Here is a 16,888-nt window from a genome sequence, read left to right on the forward strand (position 1 = left end):
GCAGTTCGACAGAAAAGGACCTGGAGATAACAGTGAATGAGAAGCTGGATATGAATAAACTGTGCGCCTTGTAGCCAAGAAGGTGAATGGAAAATTAGGTTGCTTTAGGAGGAGCATTGCCGGCAGATCTAGAGAAGTGATTATTCCTCTTTATTTGGCTCTGATGAGGCCACTTCTGGAGTATTGCATCCAGCCCCAATATAAAAAGGATGTGGATGCATTGGAGAGGGTCCAGTGGAGGGTAGCCAAAATGATTAGGGGGCTGGAGCACATGACCTATGAGGAGAGACTGAGGGATTTGGGCTTATTTAGTTTTCAGAAGAGAAGAGTAAGGGGGCAGTTGATAGCAGCCTTCACTTTTCCTGAAGGGAAGGTTCCAAGGAGGATGGAGAGAGGCTGTTCTCAGTAGTGACGGATGGCAAAACAAGGAGCAATGGTCTCAAGTTACAATTGGGGAGGTCTAGGTTGGATATTAGGAAAAATGATTTCACTAGGAGGGTGGTAAAGCACTGGAATGGGTTACCTAGTGAGGTGGTGGAATCTCCATCCCTAGAGGTTTTGAAGTCTCAGTTTGACAAAGCCCTGGCTGGGTTGATTTAGTTGGGATCAGTCGTGCATTGGGCAGGGGGCTGGACTTGATGACGTCCTGAGATCTCTTCCAGCCCCACGATTCTATGATTCTAAGTTTGATAAACTAACATGAGAAAATTAAAACGCTTAATCTGTTTAATAATTTAAATTAACCCATTTTCCCCAGCTGCAGCACTAGCAAAATGGCTTGGGCGTAATTATGTAATCAATGGTGAGTTTTCATTAGCAACTGGTAGTCAACAGAAAGGTTTGTATTGATCCAGGTGGTCCATGGGGCATGCAGTGGAGAGAGCTTAGGGTTAGGGAGAGCGGCATGGTCCAGGGCAGGAGGGTTAAATCTTGGCATGGCTCTTCAGAAAGGTTGCTGATCCCTGAGTTACACACAAACTACAGAACAGGTGTAAGTAACATTATTGAAATATTTTGTGTGTATTGCTTGCATTGATTATTATGTGTTGATCATTGCACCACCTTTAATCTCCTGCCATTTTTTTTATTGATCATACTTTACCGCATTGGTGATAGTGTTAGATGGTATTGCAGTGGTCCATTATAAGATCTTAAGTACTTGCCTCTGTTGTTGATTTATAAACAGTGTCCAAGCATCACCATCAACAGCAGCTAATCTTATTCAAAATAGTCACATCATTGCAGTGTTGCTATAAATTCCTGTAGACAGATTTTAAACTAAAGTTAGCTTCTGCCAAAGTGTAATTGAAGGAGCCCTATTTCTGTGTGCCAGCTATCTGCCTTGGTAAATGTAAAATCTGTGGTTCTTTTCAGAGAGCTATGTTTATTGTAAATATTAATGAGCTGTTGACATGTGAAATTTCAAGGATAAATGTTGAGAGATTTAGAAAAGTAATTAGCAATTCAAAATGAAATTGCCACTTAGTTTAAACTTGACATTACTAAAGGGAGGTATATGAAGACTAAAAGTTGATTAGCTGTTCATGCACATTAATTGTTCATGCACTTGTAACTTTTTTCTTTGCATTCGCTGTGTTTTATTTTCATTGTGCCTCTGCGTATTTTAAGTTAAATTTCAGAGCCCGTTGGGATGGATGGTAGAGAGAGAAATCTTGTGGGGAAAACTTTTGAAAAATCAGATTGTTTCTGTTAAGTTTCAGAGATGAAGTTCTAATTTAAATTCCTCCCTTGCCTTTCCCAGAAAGGCTTCTCCAAAACTTAGGTGTGTTTTATATGTGTTTGTACCACTTCACACAGAGTGCAGATAAGATTTTGCTTCTCTTTCTGTTGAGACTTTTCTGTTAAAACTGTCAGTCAAGGGTACATAAAGGACGATACCAAAATGTTCTGCTTTTGTAAAGGGATTGTGAGAGTCATCTCAAATACTCCTTTTTCTTTTCTGGTGTCTCTAGGCATATTAGTTCCTTTAAATTCTTTTTGGAGAGCTTCTCTTTTTTTACAGAGCACTGAAAGAGCTCTCTTCACTACCTTTGCCTAAACCAGGGTGGGAAACCTTTTTTGGGCCAGGAGCCACTGACCGACAGAAAAATCATTCACTGACCAAGTGAAGAGGGGAAAAAGCCAACAACCCTCACAAATGTGGCTCCTAAGTGAGAAGTAGGAGAAAAAAGACATTCACTTACTCCCAGAGCCTAGGTGTAGGTCCGGGGCTAGGGTTGGTTGGGGCCAAAACTGAGGGTTTCAGTGTACAGGAGGGGACTGCTGAGAAACACGTTAAGAGTTTCTATTTAAAGGGCTGATGCGTTCCCCATACCTGTCAGGCAGTGTTGCGTAGCAGCCGTGGGGAATTCGAGAGCCCTTTAAATAAAAACTAGCTCTTTAAATAGAAACTTTAAATAGAAAATAGTTGAAAGGGATTGCTTGTTTCTGGCAATGCGCTAGAGGCCTGGGGAGCTGTATGCCCTTTCAGCTGTTTCTATTTAAAAGGCTCTCATGTTGCCCGCGGTTGCTAGGCAATGCTTTGCCTGACAGGCGCAGGGAAGGTGCCAGCCCTTTAAATAGAAGCACTTAAAAGGGCTCTCAGCTCCTCGCACTTCTAGCACGTTGCCACGGAGCCAGAGCCTTTTCAACTATTTCCATTTAAAGGGCTTGTGCCTTTCCCACCGCTGCTAGCAAATCAGAGCCCCTTTTAAATAGAAGCAGTTAGGAGGGCTCATGCCCTTCTCCCGCTCTGAGGCAATGTGCTAGGGGGTGGGGCCTAGAGTTGCCTTGTGGGCTGGATCAAAGCTCTAGGCGGGCTGGATCCGGCCCGCTGAGAGACTTTTGTCCACCCCTAGTGTGGGGGTCTAGGTGGGACGGGGCAGAGGATGGTGACACTTACCTGGCACAGCTCCCGAGAGATTGGAGGAATGCAGATGGTGCCATGAGGCTCTGCACACTGCAGGGAAATTGGGCACTGCCTCACCCCCCCTTCCCATTGGCCAGGATTTTGGCAAATGGGAGCAACAGGGGTGATAGTGCCTGCAGGCAGCATTTTCCCTGCAGCATGCACAGCCATTTCCTCCTCCTGCCAGGCAGAGTTTGGGGACTGAATCTTACCCATGTCTTGTGTTGGTTCGTCCTGCAGGGCGACCCCCAAATGGCTAGAGTGCCAGCTCCACCTCCTGTCCCTGAGAGGAGGGTGAGTCCCGAGCCTTGAGGGTTGGAATAAGGCAAATCATGAGCCAGTCAGAGGTTCCCCATCCCTGGCCTAAAGTACGTATATAAGCGACTAGTCGACTACCCAGTAAGCTTAGGCTTATCGGGTAGTCAAGTCACTACTCAACTAGTTGCTTCTCCCCCCCTTGCTGCCTCGGTATCAAGGGCAGCAAGAAGGAGGGAAGCCGGTGCTGGGGGAGCCAGCTTAAAAGCTGGTTCCTCCCAGCACTGTCTTTGCAGGGCAGGGGCAGGGGCAGGGCCAGGGAGGCAGAGAGTGGGGAAAATGGCGTGAGCGGGGACTGAAGCAGTCCCCACTCGCCCTGGATTCCCTTTTGCGCCACTGCCTTTTAAACACATTAAGAGACCTAAGGATGGCTCTTACTAAATGTAAAAGGGAAAGGCGCTGTGGGGATAATGAGTGTCTCTCACCCCCCCCCCCCCCCATTGACTAATCATGTAGTCGATGGAATTTCCATTGACTACTGGATTAGCTGATTAATCGAAATTTAACATCCCTAGCCTAAACAATAAGTTCTGTGAAGCTCAAAAGCTTGTTTCTTTCACCAACAGAAGTTGGTCCAATAAAAGACCTTTGGATGGTTATGAAGCAGAACCAGTCGTCAGCATGGATGCATGTCCTCTGGAATAGTGGTTGAAGCATGAAGGGACATATGAATATTTAGTGTACCTGGCACCTAAATATCTTGCAACACCAGCTACATCAGTTCCATGTGAATGCCTGTTGTCCCTTTCAGATGACATTGTAAATAATAAGCAGGAAGCATTATCCCCTGAAAATGTAACCAAATTTGTTTGTCTGAGCCAGTGGCTGAACAAGTAGGATTGAGTGGGGTTGTAGACGTTAAAGTTTTACATTGTTTTAGTTTTTAATACAATTATTTTTGTGCATAATTCTACACTCACAATTTAATCTTTCATTAGAGTTGCTCTACTGTTCCTGTATTAGGTGAATTAAATACTATTTCTTATTTTTAGAGCAAATATTTGTAATCAAACATAAATGTAAACTGATCACTGTACACTTTGTAGTCTCTGTTATAATTAAAATTAGTATATTTGAATGTAGAATCATCCACTATTCCATCCCATTCATCTGTAGAAGTGGGTTTTGCCCATGAAAGCTCATGAAACCATCTACAAATTACGTTAGTCTCTAAGTTGCTATTAGTTATTTTTTAAGTTATTTAAATACAAGTTGGACCTTCTTGGTCTGGCAGCCTCAAGACCTGACTGAGGAATTTTGCTAGACCAGGGAAGGTCATTTTTGGGCCCCTGTCACTGGCCCTTCCAGCCGGCTTCCCCTTGCCACTGGCCCCTCCGCATGTAGGGCTCCTGACTCCCATCGTGACAGCCCCACCACTGGCATGCACAGCCTCACTGCTGAGCTCCAAGCCTCCTGGGGAAGCCCCCTGCTGGGGTCCAGCTGCTCTGCTGGGCAATTGCCCCGCTTCGGCTTTTGCCTTGGTTGGCAGCCCTGCTGCCTCCCAGCCTCACTAGGCAGTTCCACAGGTGGGAGTGGGGCTCCTGGGCTGTTTTTTGTGCCAGCGGACAATAGCCCCACTCCTGGGTTCCTGTCCCTGCTGCCAGGCAACTCCATGGTCAGGCTCCCGGCCCCATGCTACCTTCTTGTCCCTTCTAGGACAGCTGCGCCACTTGGCGGTAACGGGGATGCCAGGCTTCTGGTTGTGCTGCCAGGTGGCTCTGCAGCCTCCCAGTTTCATCTGGCAGTTTCACTGCTGGGCTGTAGCCCTGCTGCCTCCTGTTCTTTACCTCTTGCACACTTTCCACTGGGTGGCAGCCCTACTGTTGGGCTCCCGTTTCCCTGCCACAGGGTAGCTCTGCTATTGGGCTGTAGCCCCACTTCAGGGCTCTCTGCCACCAACCACCCACTGGGACTCTCTGGTCCTGAGACATATGTGGTCCTGCTGGACCAGGGATGTTGCCGGACCAGGGAGTCCTGGTTAAGAGAGATTCTGTTGTTGTTTAACAGTGCAATTAATTGTGGGGAATTTTTAATTACTTGATAGCCCTAATAGTCAGATATTTTGATGTAATCCTTTTTCTTTAGAAAGAATATTCAGAGTCCTGTTTTCCTGAACACAGCAGGATTTTAACGATAGTAAACAGTTTCTTTGCTCAAACCTCAAACCTGTTTTCAGGTAGTACTCTACCCAGAAATCGTCTATACTTTTTTTTCAAGGTCATGCTACAAATTCTTCTCTGGCTTAAGGGTTTCCTGTTGCTCTCTCTCTCGGCTTCTCTGGTTTTTCTGCTCTGTCTCTCATAGATGCACAAAACAATAGCCAGCAAAACTTGTTCACCTGTGCCTTGCGCATGCTGTTAGTTTAGATCATAACTTGCTCCTGTTTTGGGAGTAACGAGTTCTATTTTAGCTCTTTTATTCTATAAATGGGCGTAAGGGCTTCTTACAACTCTTAAATGAGTGGGTTTTAAGAAAGTATAATCCAACCCCTGCCAGTAAGAATTTTTCTCCATTCTTTTTCCAATACCTTTGCAAACACTGCTATCCTTCTTTTTCAACTGCAATGCATAAGAGCTCCTGGACTCTTTTCTTCTGAGGCTCTGAGCTTATGCCAAATCTTATTGCTTCTATTTGTTACCTTTCTGAAATCTACTTTTCAGCTCTGTTTCAAATGCTTAAAATCCTGCTTAATGCCCTCGTTCTTTCACCTGTAACATTCCTCTTTTTATACTCCTGCATTTTCACCTCTACTTTTTCAACATGTCCAACATACTGCACCTAACATTCTTTCCTGCCTTTTTGAGGATAAAAGGTGTGTCACATGGTCATTTATTGTCTTCTGCATGAAGTTCCACCCCCTCATCCTCACATCTCCTTCTATGCCTTTTAATTCATCATAATCACACATCAGACTCCTCTGTGCCACAATTTGTGCTGTCATCTTTTCATATGTTGTTGCTCCTCTCTTTGCTTCCTGCCTTCATCTTCATTCACATTTCTCCAGATGTTGCTAGTGTCCTCTCTCCTTAAAATTCCTATTTCGTATGAGCTTCCAAAGTCTGCTTGGCTCCTGTATGCTTCTGCAATCTGTCTCTCTGCATTTTCCACCCTTTATCTAAATTTATCGGAATGGATAAAGATTTATAATATTCTCTTCACATTCATGATGTTTTAATGCTTATTCTGCCTCCTTTCCCTTTCACTTTATGAAGTTAGGAAGCTAATAAATATATAATAGTGTGAGATGGACTGCAGTCTTCTGATTCCTCTCGAAGAAAAATTAAGAAATTGGTTTTCTAAGTCAAAAAGATTTAATTGAAATATCTTTTAATCTTGATAATTAAGTCTAAATTGCAAGAATTTTACTGAAAGAAATGAAATGGTTCTGGTTAATGTTTTTCTCCTGGGAACTAAGAAAAGAGCTTGTCATTCTTTTTAACTATGCTTTGGAGCATATAACTATGGCAGAATGGGAACTAATAAACACAAGAGTTTTAACAGGTAATACATGAAATAAGTCATTTTGTAATCACTCCTTAAAATCAATGTGGCAGTAGCTTCCCTTGCAAAGGCAGCTATTCTGATGGAAGGAGACTTTTTTTCTGAGAGCGCAAATGAAGGATAGACACATACAGGCAGCTCTCAAGAGAAATCATGAAGCATTAGCAGCTTCTCAGACATCAGCAGCTTTGACTTGTTTTACCACAATTGTTATGGTATGACATTCAGAAAGGCAGTCAGCCTAACAGAGAAATCTTCTATCAAAGATGTTGCCTTCTGCTGCTTTTATATTGCATATAAAAACCTAGAATAGGTTCTGAGTTTCTTGACTTGACCCATCTCCTGGATTGATACTGCTAGGTGTTACCTTTTGATTGAGACCCAGTAAATCTGATCAGCAGGAAAACTTTTACCTTTTCAGGATTTTGGTCTGAGATTTATTAAACTGTTCATAGAGATCCTAGACAAGATGGTATTTGGCAGACCAAGAAAACATGTTATACATCAGGGGAGGGGAACCTCAGGCCCAGGGACCAGATGCAGCCCTCAGCTTGTCTGGATCTGGTGCTCAGGGCTCCTCCCAGCATTGGGGAGCTCCCCCACACACAATTTTTTTGTTTTGTTTTATCTTTGCTTCTCATTTGTGTGTGGCCCCCGAGTGATTTTTCTATGGGTTAGCAGCCCCTGACCCAAAAAAGGTTCCCCGTCCCTGCTATACATGGTTGAACAGATGAGAAAGTTCAGAGTCTTGTCAGGCTTGATCACCTAGAATTTACAGAAGATAATCTGGGTTGTTCTACTGATGCATCTTAGCTTCGAATTCGGGAGTTGGAAAGTCTGGAAAATAAGTTTTCAGTTAGCCTTAGACAACAATTTAATTTGAGTACTTGGAAGGTTTTACCCAAAACTCCAGCTTTCATAACAGAAGCTGTGAGCAAATGGCATTCAATATCAGATAGAAGTTGGTTCTAGAAATAAAGTTTTAACAACAAAATATGTATTGAAACAAGCAGGTAACATATCTGTAGTATTTCAGGTTCATATCCAGAAGGCATTTGAACTTATTCCAATACTGTACAAACTTCCCCATTATTAAGCCATCTTTGTAGCCTGCTAGAGCAGCTGTAAAAGGGGAAGATTCTAGTCCTTGAGAACTTAAGAATCATAGAATCCTAGGGCTGGAAGAGACCTCGGGAGGTCATTGAATAGTGTTTTCCACTGATTGGACCTCTGGTATTGATCAGTCAATGCTAATTCCAGTGAATTTACTGATTAGATTGCTTTACAAAATAATACATGGGTCTCTCAATCTGATATGACTGTCTCACTCTTCATTAGCTCACATACATTTACCTCCCCCCCCCCCCCCGCATCCCCTTCTGTTCTGAAATTTGATTTGTCCTTTTCATATGTGTTCTTTTTTTTTAATTGTATCCTTTGGTATATATGGTTGTGACTATTTTCTTCCACTGTTTGATCTGAGGAAGTGGGTCTGGCCCACGAAAGCTCATCACCTATTAAACCATCTTGTTAGTCTTTAAAGTGCTACATAGTCCTGTTTTTTGTTTCACTCTTCATGGGTTTTTATCAGGGACTTTGCTATCTTTGTCACAGCTCAAGATTACGTCCATACCTGTATCTGGACAACATTTGTAAGGTTTTTACTGTATCGTAATTCAACTCATACACAGATCTATTATAAATCCTGGAAGGAGCACATTGGTGCTTTTAGAAAAGATATTGAGTTTAGGTGATATGGCATTAGTCTGGGAAAGTGATATCAGAGGACAAGTCTATTGTGATTGATTTTTTTTAAATACTGGCATTGCATACTTAAAGAAATACACTCCCATGAGAATTATTTGGTGAGCCATAAGAGACCATTATAGAGATTTTTGCTTAAAAAAATGGTGCTGGCAATAAAAAGATGAAGGTTTATCTTAGTTTCAGATGTCTCAAAGGTGCACCCTGCTGACAAAGATAGGAGAAATATTAGACCACTGCTGTTAATTTTTCATAGAATGTCCTATCATTTTATTACAGCATGTTAACACTACTAGTTCCTCTTGCTGAAACTGTATTTTAAAAAAAGGATGCTGTTGCGTATCCAGAAGTCCCTAAAGTTTGTGTCCCTGCCCCCTATTTCCAGGGCAAACATGGCTTGTAGGCTCAGTTCATGGCAAATTGCCCTCTATCAGAGTATATGTGGTCTGAAGGCCTAGTTCAAAGCACACACTATCAGGGTGTATCCTGAGGCCTAGTCCAAAGGTAAGCCTCTCAAACTGCTAGCGAGCAGGCCTGTTGTGGGATGGAGAGGTAGGGGGACCCGGGCCCTCCTGCACCACCGTGTCCCACCCCTGGGCCCTGTTGGCAGTGGAAGATTCTGCTGCTTGCTCGGCGGGGATTCCTAGTGAAACACGCTAAGCTCCCAGAGGACAGCCCTCTACCCTGGGCTACTTCCTACCATTGCCAGTGCGTTGCTCGGCTCTCGGGAAGTCGCACCCCCCCCGGATGGCATCCCTGGGCAGGACTGTCACTGCAGCTGATGCTGTGGCTGGGGCTGCTGCTTGGGGCTACTCTGGAGCTTGGTCCTGAGCTTCTTTCCCACTTGTGGTCAGCCCCAAATGAGTGGCTCCCAAGGCTTTTATACCCTGCCTCTCTTGTGTGCATGCCCAGCAGGGCTGTGGGGGTGGGGCCTTTTTGGCCAGAGCAACTCCCTGCCCCTCAGTGCGAGGTAGCTACACCCCGTCACAGATGCATAAAATTAGACTAATTTTAAGTTTAGGAAAGTCAGTCTGTCCATTTTATATAGGGTTTTTTGGTACAATTTTTGTGACCGCTGCCCTTATTTGTTCTGATAGCCAGACTGTGTTCTGTATTCAGGGAAACTTACAGCTAAGGTGGCAAGTTCCCTTGGCAAAATAAATCTTGGTGGCTACACTTAACGTAGATTGAATCATTTTCAGATATTGGATTGGGTGTGGAAAAGTCACCCCGAAATGTTGCTGAAGTGTGTTCGCACTTGTTCCCTCTGACAACATATTGTGTCCAAATTTTTAGTTCCCTCATTGACATTGTGGGCAATGCACTGTGAGAACACAGAACAGAACATGACACATTTTGGGACAATGCAGAGTCCCATCAAGGCACTAGGCCCAGCTCTCCAGGGGTTTCCAGTTTCCTTTTGTGCCATTTTTCCAGCTACCATTCTGTGCTGCGCACTCTAGCTTCTTCAGTACTTCTCTGCTCTGCTCACTGTCGTGGGGACATCATGCATTGCAGCAGAGTTACTCTTCAAGTTACTGACAGAAGAACACATGTGGGCTCCTGGTATTTTTCATGAGATAGACAGTAACAACTATTGTTGCATTTTGCACTGGCAGAGCAGCTGTATAGAGCAGACCATTGCATTTTGCCTGGGGAAACCAGCAATGAGTGATGAATCGCATTGTCATGCATGTATGGGGTGAAAAGCAGTGGCTACAGAACTTTAAGAAGCATAAAGCAACCTTCCTGGGGATGTGCTGAGCTGCCCCCCCAAACTGCTGTGTAAGGGTACCCTGTCAGTAGAGAAGCGTGTGGCAATTTCTATGTGGAAGCTGGTGGCCCCTGACTGCTATCGATCCATTTGCAAATCAAGTTGGAATGGGGAAGTCTACCATTGGGGCTGCATTACTGCAGTTGTGCAGGGCAATAAATCACATTCTGCTATGGAGGACTGTAATTCTGGGAAACATGCAAGACATATCAGATGGCTTCACAGAAATGGCCTTTTTTAACTGGGGAGGCATAAATGGCACATACATTCCAATTTTAGCACTAGTCCACCATGCCATCAACAGAGAGTGATACTTCTGGGTGGTGCTGTAGGCACATGTGGATCACCGTGGTTGTTTCTTAGACATCAACATGGGAAGTTCTGCAAGGGTGCATGATGCATACATCTTCAGGAACACTGGCCTGTACATAAAGTGGCAGGTGGGGAGATGTGGAATAAGAGGGTGATCAGGAAGGGCATGGGGCCCTTACTGGATGAGGGGGGTAACCTAGTGACAGATGCTGTGGGAAAAGCAGAAGTGCTCAGTGCTTTCTTTGCCTCTGTCTTCACAGGCAAGGTCAGCTCCTAGACTACTACATTAGGCAGCACAGTATGGGAAGGAGGTGGGCAGCATCGGAGGTGAAGGAACAGGTTAAGAACTATTTAGAAAACCTAGACATACACAAATCCCTGGGTCCAGATTTAATGCATCCGAGCATACTGAGGGGTTTGGCAGATGTCATTGCAGAGCCTTTGGCCATTATCTTTGAAAACTCGTGGAGATACGAAGAGTTCCCAGATTGGAAAAAGACAAATGTAGTGCCCATCTTTAAAAAAGGGAAGAAGGATGATCCAGAGAACTGTAGACCTGTCAGCCCCACTTCAGTCCCCGGAAAAATCATGGAGGGGATCCTCAAGGACTGCGTTTTGAAGCAGTTGGAAGAGGAGACAGTGATCAGGAATAGTAAACATGGATTCACCAAGAGCAAGTCATGCCTGACCAACCTGATTAGCTTCTATGATGAGGTAACTAGCTTTGTGGACATGGGAAGTCAGTGGATGTGATATACCTTGACTTTAGCAAAGCTTTTGATATGGTCTCCCACAATATTCTTGCCAACAAGTTAAGGAAGTATGGATTGGATAAATGGACTGTGAGGTGGATAGAAAGCTGGCTAGATTGTTGGGCCCAGTGAGTAGTGATCAACGGTTCGATGTCTGGCTGAGAGTTGTTTTCCAGCTCAGTGTCCCAAGGATCGTTTCTAGGGCCAATTTTGTTCAATATTTTTATTAATAATCTGGATGAGGGGCTGGATTATACTCTCAGCAAATTTGTGGATGACATTAAGATGGGGGAGAGGTAGATACATTGGAGGGTAGGGATGGGGTCCAGAGTGACCTAGACAAATTGGAGTATTGGGTCAAAAGAAATCTGATGAGGTTCAACAAGGACAAGTGTAGAGTCCTCCACTTACGACAGGAGAATCCCAAGCATTGTTACTGGCTGGGGACCGATTGGCTAAGTAGGAGTTTGGTAGAAAAGGACCTGGGGATTACAGTGGATGAGAAGCTGAATGAGTCAACAGTGTGCCTTTATAGCTAAGAAGGATAATGGCATATCAGGGTGCATTAGGAGAAGCATTGCCAGTAGATCTAGAGCAGTTGTTATGCCTGTTTATTTGGCATTGGTGAGGCCAGATCTGGAGTATTGCATCCAGTTCTGGGCTCCCCACTATAAAAAGGAGTGGAAGCATTGGAGAAAGTCCAATGTAGGGCCTCCAGAAAGATTAGGCTGCTGGCTCACATGAGATATGAGGAGAGGCTGAGGGATTTGGGCTTATTTAGTCTGCAGAAGAGAAGAGTGAGGGGGGATTTGATAGCAACCTTCAACTCTCAGAAGAGAGGTTTCAAAGGGGATGGAGAGAGGCTCTTTTCAGTAGTGATGGATACAGAAGCAGCAGCAGTGGTCTCAAGTTACAATGGGGGAGGTCTAAGTTGGATATTAGAAAAAACTATTTCACTAGGAGGGTGGTGAAGTACTGGAATGGGTTATCTCGGGGGTGGTAGAATATACATTCCTAGAGGTTTTTAAATCCTGTCTTGATAAATTCCTGGCTGGGATGATTTAGTTAGGGTTGATTCTGCTTTGAGCAGGGAGCTGGACTCGATCTCCTGATGACCTTCTAGCCCTATGATTCTATGAGATGTGACAAATCAGTAGAAATTTGGTACTTTCAGCCTCAGAATATAGAATAAGCAATTCTGTTAATACAAATATTTTTCCTGAAGTTCTGCACATTCCCATAAGCAGAATTATAGGTATGCAGTAACTATATTTTTGTTTGTGAGTTTTTTAACCAAATTTCATTTTTAAAATTTTGTTTTGCAGGAGAAATTACTATGGAGGAAACTGGGCCAGTTTTAGCTTTTCAGGATTATGCTCCTGGATTAGGGAAAATAAGGTAAGAAACTAGAATGACCTTTATTTCCTACATCAGGTTTCTAGTATTTTATTTTTTGTGAAAACACACTGTGTCAGGGTCAGGCCAGAGGGGTATAGGAAAGTGGTGGAGGGCAAATATATTAGCCCTAGACTGAGTAAGGGTATGTCTACACTACAGCGCTAATTCGAACTAACTTAGTTCGAATTAGTTAATTCGAACTAAACTAATTCGAACTAACGGATCCAGACTAAAAAACTAGTTCGAATTAGCGTTTTGCTAATTCGAACTAGCATGTCCACATTAAGTGGACCCTGAACCGGGGTTAAGCAGTGCCGGCAGGGCATCAGATGAGGACTTAGAGCGTGGAGCTGCCTTCTCAGGCTAGCCGAGGGCTGTGCTTAAAGGGACCCGACCCCCACCCCGGACAGACAGTTCTCAGGGGTGCCCCGCTTGCAAAGCAGTCCTGGCTTGGATTGCCCGGAGTACCCACACTGGGCACATCACAGCACTCGGCCATCAGACCGGCTGCACTTGCCGCAGGCTGCCATCTGGAGAGAGGGGGCAATTGGGGGGCCCGCAGCGCCCCAGAAGCCCACAGAGCCACCCCAGTCCTTCCCATCGGGAGCTCGTACCCCAGTCCTCCCTCACCTCCTTCCACTTACCCCTCCCTAGCCCCCCTTCCTGATGTACAAAATAAAGGACAATTGTGTTCAAAAATAGAATCTGTCTTTATTGAACAAAACTGGGGGAGACTGGGAAAAGGAGGTGGGAGAGGGGAAGAGAGAGGTTGAGAGAGGGGAGGGCAACTACAATGATGAGGGGTTTGGAACAGGTCCCATATGAAGAGAGGCTAAAGAGACTTGGACTTTTCAGCTTAGAAAAGAGGAGATGGAGGGGGGATATGATAGAGGTCTATAAAAGCATGAGTGGGGTGGAGAGGGTGCATCAAGAAAAGTTCTTCATTAGTTCCCATAATAGAAGGACTAGAGGACACCAAAGGAAAGGAAGGGGTAGCAGGCTTCAAACTAGTAACAGAAAGTTGTTCTTCACAAAGCAAAGAGTCAACCTGTGGAACTCCTTGCTGCAGGAGGCTGTGAAGGCTAGAACTAGAACAGAGTTTAAAGAGAAGTGAGATCAAGTCATGGAGGTTGGGTCCATGGAGTGGTCTTAGCCAGGGGGTAGGAGTGGTGTCCCTGCCCAAAGTTTGTGTCAGGCTGGAGAGGGATGGCACGAGACAAATGGCTTGGTCACTGTCTTCGGTCCATCCCCTCCAGGGTTCCTAGGGTTGGCCGCTGTCGGCAGACAGGCTACTGGGCTAGATGGACCTTTGGTCTGACCCAGTACGGCCATTCTAAGCTCAGGGCTCAGGGTCGGGGGGTCTCAGTGGACCACCTTGATTTTCATGCAAACCTGCTCCTGGGTGGCCAGGCTGGCAGCTCTCCTGCCCTAGACGGCCACTTTCCTGTGCCTAGTGCGGAGGTCGTGGACGAGGTCCACGATGTCTGCACTAGACCAGGCGGGTTCCCGCCTCTTGCGGTCCTGGGCAAGCTCCCGGGAGCCGCCAGCCTGGTCCCGGGAAGAGGGGGAGGTCTGGGGGGCATCGGGTGGTTGGCTCGAAAGAGTACTAGAAAGAGACCCGTTTTGGTACAAGGGTTTGTCCTACCCTGTAGCACTGGGAGGGACTGTAAAGACTATGAAGCTCGATTTCCCTTCATTTTCCCATGCTGGTCAATGATGAGAGTTGCGTAACAAACAGCAAGCTGATGTCTAAATTGAGGGCTGCTATGAGCCTCTGAGGCATGTAGTCTACCTGAAAGCACAGGACCCACCACGGGAAAGGAGGAGCTTTGTAATAATATATAAGGAACAAATAATTTAGGTAGTGCCTAGTACTCTGCATATTACATATTTAATAAAAATTAAAGCCAGCAAAACACAACTACCATGCATCTTGTTTTTATACATGGATAAATCTGGAACATTTTATATAAAACAGATATTTCTTAAACTAAGCTGCATCTGGTAATGCCATTATTCTAACTGTTAATTATAATATTTTTTTATCAAAAAAATCCTCTCTGAAGCAGTGTTGCCTGAAAGCTGTGCACTTGTGCAGCCATATAGGAGAGAGTTGCTGCCCAGATGGTTAGCAGCCTGCCCACAGCTAGGTTTTTTTCTTTCTACTGGTTGCACACTTTCATACATGCCTCGGTGCACATAACATAAAACAGTCCAGTCATTCTTCACATGGATGGAAAAACCCAGACATGGATGGAAAAGATTAGAGAGAACATTGCTCTGAAATAAATCTTTAAATAAGATTGTACTGTTTTATATTGTCAGTTTCTTAGTTTTCAGTAATACTCCGTTCTCTTTGATAAGAGTATAAATGAGTTCATATGACAACATAATAGATATACTTTATTAAATGAGCTCTTACAGCCATCACCCACCCTCATGGATATATTCTGAATTCATTGTAAGACTTATTCTGTTTTCATTTCAGTGTCGTTACTGGGTAACAATACCAATTTGCACTTACATAGAACATTCCAAATAAAGATCTCAAATCACTTAATGAATCCAAATTAATTGTGGCTCACATCACCCCAGTGAAAAAGTCTTATCAGTATTTTACAGCATATCAGAACTATTGATATGATTACATGGCTTGAAGCTGGACTATATTAATACTCACTATAAGACTTTTTGTGGGCTTCAGCACATTCTGCATGGGCCAGTTAGCATATAACATGTTACTTCAAATTAAAATATTATACCCTTCTGGTGCTGACAAAACCACTATGTAGACAAGATGTGGCAGAGCTAAGAATATAATTCATATCTGTTTGGGAGTATTAAGCTGGCTCCCATTGCAGACCAGCTCCCTTTTGCCATCTTGTGTTGCTGCATCTGTTAGAGAGGTAGTAGCATGGAGTGACAGAGGGATCCCTCGGAGTGGGGTTCGGAGTGCACTGACTGCCGGTCCCACCTCCAGGGACTACCGAATAATCATGTAACCGCTAAAATTTCATGCAGTTACACAGCTTTTCAATTACGCACTATCCAACGTCTCTACTTTTGCCTTCTCTGCTCTGTGCATTTTCTATATCTTCTCATTTGTACATGTATGTATACTCCAGTTCAACAATACCCAGCTCTTCTGGTTTTTTGGACTCCCCGGGCCTACCACCAGAGCCATCTAGACTGGAGTTGGTCTTCCTGAGGTTGAGGGCTCCTTCCTTGGTGACTTCACTGATCTGCTTCCCCATGTTGAGCCAGTCCCTTCCCCCAGGCCAGGCTTCCCCGGAACATCACCTGGAAAGGAGGGCCTTCCCCCACTACTCAGCCCGCTACTGTTGCCTCTTCTGCAGCCTCACAGGCCCCTTTGCAAGCTCAGGATTCAGAGGCAGTAGTCATGAAAGGATCCTCATCCTCCTCACCAGATGAGGCACTTGGTGGCTCTCTCCATGCCATGCCATCTATGGACTTGCGGTCCTATCATGAACTTCATCGCCTCCTGGCTCAGAGTTTGGGAATCCAGGCAAAAAGGGTGTCAGGGATTCGGACGCTATGTTTGACATCCTGCAACCCAACACCCCTACCAGAGTGGCCTTACCAATCAATAAGACTGTGACCAGAATCACAAAGAGGCAGACCGAGGCCTCTATCCTGCTGACAGACAAGAGAGCTGAGCAGAGGTACTTCATGTTGCAGGAGGGGAACGAACACCTTTTTTTCCCATCTGTCTCTAGGGTCTCTGGTTGTTCAGGCGGTGAATCAGGGAGAGGCAGGGCCAGCCAGGCACCACTCCTAAGAGCAGATGCCAAGAAAATCGACTTTTTGGGCAGAAAGGCCTGCGTGTCTGGGAGTCTTAAACTTCATATAACAAACAAGCAGATCCTGCTGAGTCTCCACGCATATATAACACCTGGGCGAACAGGGGCAGGTTCGCTGAGCTGGTCCCTAGGGACTCTCGGCCTGAGTTTGGAGCCCTTATAGAAGACGGCGGGGTGGTCTCCTGAGCTGCTCTCCATGCTGCCCTGGGCATGGCCAATGCAGCCGCCTGCACTGTAGCCATTATACTGATTTTGCATCGCAGCTGTTGGCTTCATGTGTCTGGAGTGCCACCTGAGCTCCAGACCACTATTCAAGACCTACCGTTTGAGGGTTCATCCACAT

General features: G+C 45.0%; 1 protein-coding gene across 4 annotated transcripts in view; it reads left to right on the forward strand.

Moving 5' to 3' along the window:
- Positions 1 to 16,888, forward strand: part of CHM (CHM Rab escort protein) — a 232,045-nt gene that overhangs the window by 49,223 nt on the left and 165,934 nt on the right. For all 4 annotated transcript variants that reach the window (XM_075940750.1, XM_075940754.1, XM_075940753.1 and 1 more), the window contains exon 3: positions 12,652 to 12,724. In XM_075940750.1, coding sequence (XP_075796865.1) covers positions 12,652 to 12,724 — 73 coding nt within the window. The remainder of the gene's footprint in view (positions 1 to 12,651; positions 12,725 to 16,888) is intronic.

The sequence above is a fragment of the Pelodiscus sinensis genome, chromosome 13, assembly GCF_049634645.1.
Source record: "Pelodiscus sinensis isolate JC-2024 chromosome 13, ASM4963464v1, whole genome shotgun sequence".
NCBI lineage: Eukaryota > Metazoa > Chordata > Testudines > Trionychidae > Pelodiscus > Pelodiscus sinensis.